Source organism: Nicotiana sylvestris, chromosome 1 (genome assembly GCF_000393655.2).
Source record: "Nicotiana sylvestris chromosome 1, ASM39365v2, whole genome shotgun sequence".
In the NCBI taxonomy this organism is placed as follows: domain Eukaryota; kingdom Viridiplantae; phylum Streptophyta; class Magnoliopsida; order Solanales; family Solanaceae; genus Nicotiana; species Nicotiana sylvestris.
The window spans coordinates 35,309,825-35,311,728 of NC_091057.1; the positions used below are offsets into that span (position 1 = coordinate 35,309,825).

At 33.1% G+C, this 1,904-nt stretch overlaps 1 protein-coding gene across 1 annotated transcript; it reads left to right on the plus strand.

Moving 5' to 3' along the window:
• On the plus strand, positions 1-806 carry LOC104246574 (uncharacterized). The gene is made up of 3 exons (XM_009802387.1): positions 1-246; positions 364-420; positions 462-806. The coding sequence occupies exons 1-3, from the start codon at positions 1-3 to the stop codon at positions 804-806; spliced, it is 648 nt and encodes a 215-aa protein (XP_009800689.1).
• The last annotated feature ends 1,098 nt before the right edge of the window (positions 807-1,904 follow it).

The following is a 1,904-nucleotide window of genomic DNA, read 5'->3' on the forward strand; positions in this document are numbered from 1 at the left end:
ATGGTCTCGAGTACATGCTACGGTGAACAGAACTTGGAGTATGACATCAAACATTGCAGAGTCTTGAATGTTGTAACAAAAGATGCAAGAGAGCTGCCGATAGTAGAACTATTAGAGTATATGAGGACTCTTCTTGAACGTTGGACTAATGAAAAGTTATTGAAAGCAAAGGGTACATTCACATACTTTGGGTTTAAATTCAACAAAGAGTTGGATGACAACAGAACATTGTCGCACAAGCTTAGAGTAAGATCTGATCATTTATTGCATCAAAATAAATTATTAAAAGAGAATGTAGATAATTTGTAAATATTTTGTATTTAACTGTATATGAATTATTTTTTGTTTGTAATGTAATTGTAGGTGAGGGCTTCAACAGACTACATCCATACAGTACTAGATGGTGTGAGGCGCTATATTGTTTGTCTTGAAAACAAGAGATGTAGTTGTGGCAATTCCAGCTTGATGAACTTTCTTGTCCACATGTTTTGGCTGCTTTAAGGCACATGGATGAGTCTTATGAACAATATTGTTCTCCTTATTACACAACCGAGAACCTCTTGCGTACTTATGAAATACCAGTAAATCCCCTACCTGATGAAAGCAAATGGAATGTGCCACAACATATAACTGAAGAAGTTGTAAATCCACCTTTAAGTGAGAAAAGACAGACGGGAAGACCTCAAAAACAAAGATACAAAACATATGATGAAGTAAATTCAAAGAAGTATAAGGTTTCATATGGCAACTGCGGAGTAGAAGGGCATAACAAAAGATATTGCAAGAATTCTCCTAAAAAGAAATAAAATTTTATGTAATAAACTGAATTTTTCATAAAAATTGTTGATGAGTTCATGAGAATTATATTTGATGTGTAAATGTTGAGAGACCTTCAACTCTTAATGTAGTTAGTTTGACATTGTTCTGTTTAATTAGTATTCTGTATTAATTTAATTTTCATAGCTTGATTGATTTGTGAATGATTTGTATATATGTAGTACACAGTTATTTTATTATCTCCAGCACCCATCGATAGTTGTTAATGATCCCTACAATTTATCTACAGAAAAATTACAAAATAACTACATAATCTGGAGTTGGCAGAGTAACTACATAATAATTAAGTTGAAAAGGAGTTAACCAGTAACAATAATTAGATCAAGTACTATTTACTTTCAACAAGTGAATATAAAAATAACAGAATGGTTCCCCATAGATCGAACTAGTATAGTGGATAAAATAAAAAAACAAGGGGCAAAATAATTAAAGCACAAATCTGCTACAATTAAACTTCAACAATATTGTTCATAAACTTATCTACTATCTTTCTACAAAACTAGCTGCAACTAAACAGTTTAACTACAGTTCCATACAAAAAATTGCAACTAATTCTTCTTCCTCAAGACTTGTGTTTTCTCGTTCACAACTGGTGCGCTTTTTTTCCTTGCTAATCTGTCAGTCACCTCACTTTCATTAATTGCACCATTCTCTTGTTTCTTCCTAGCGTAGTCCCACAGTAGCGCTTCCTAGCATCTACGATGTTGATCAATATCAGAAAGGTCATTCGCAGTAACTACTAGGTCTCCAATGCTGACATACTCTGCAAAGGCAGCAACATATACACCACAGTCGCTGCAAAATTAAAAAAGTGTCAATATTTAGCAAACAATGAACAAAAAATATATTAAATAGATAGAAAGAAATAAGATTTTTCATACAGTGATCCTATTTTTTGTTGTGGTATCTCTCTGACGTTCCACTGAATGTCAATAGAGTCAGTAACATCTTTTTCAATATATGCCTTTGTGTTCTTGAAGTTGATGTCTGATCGCTTGCCATAAAAATCGGTGCATGACAAGTAAAGGGGGATCATAACAGAAAACTTGGTGACTACAAATTCAACA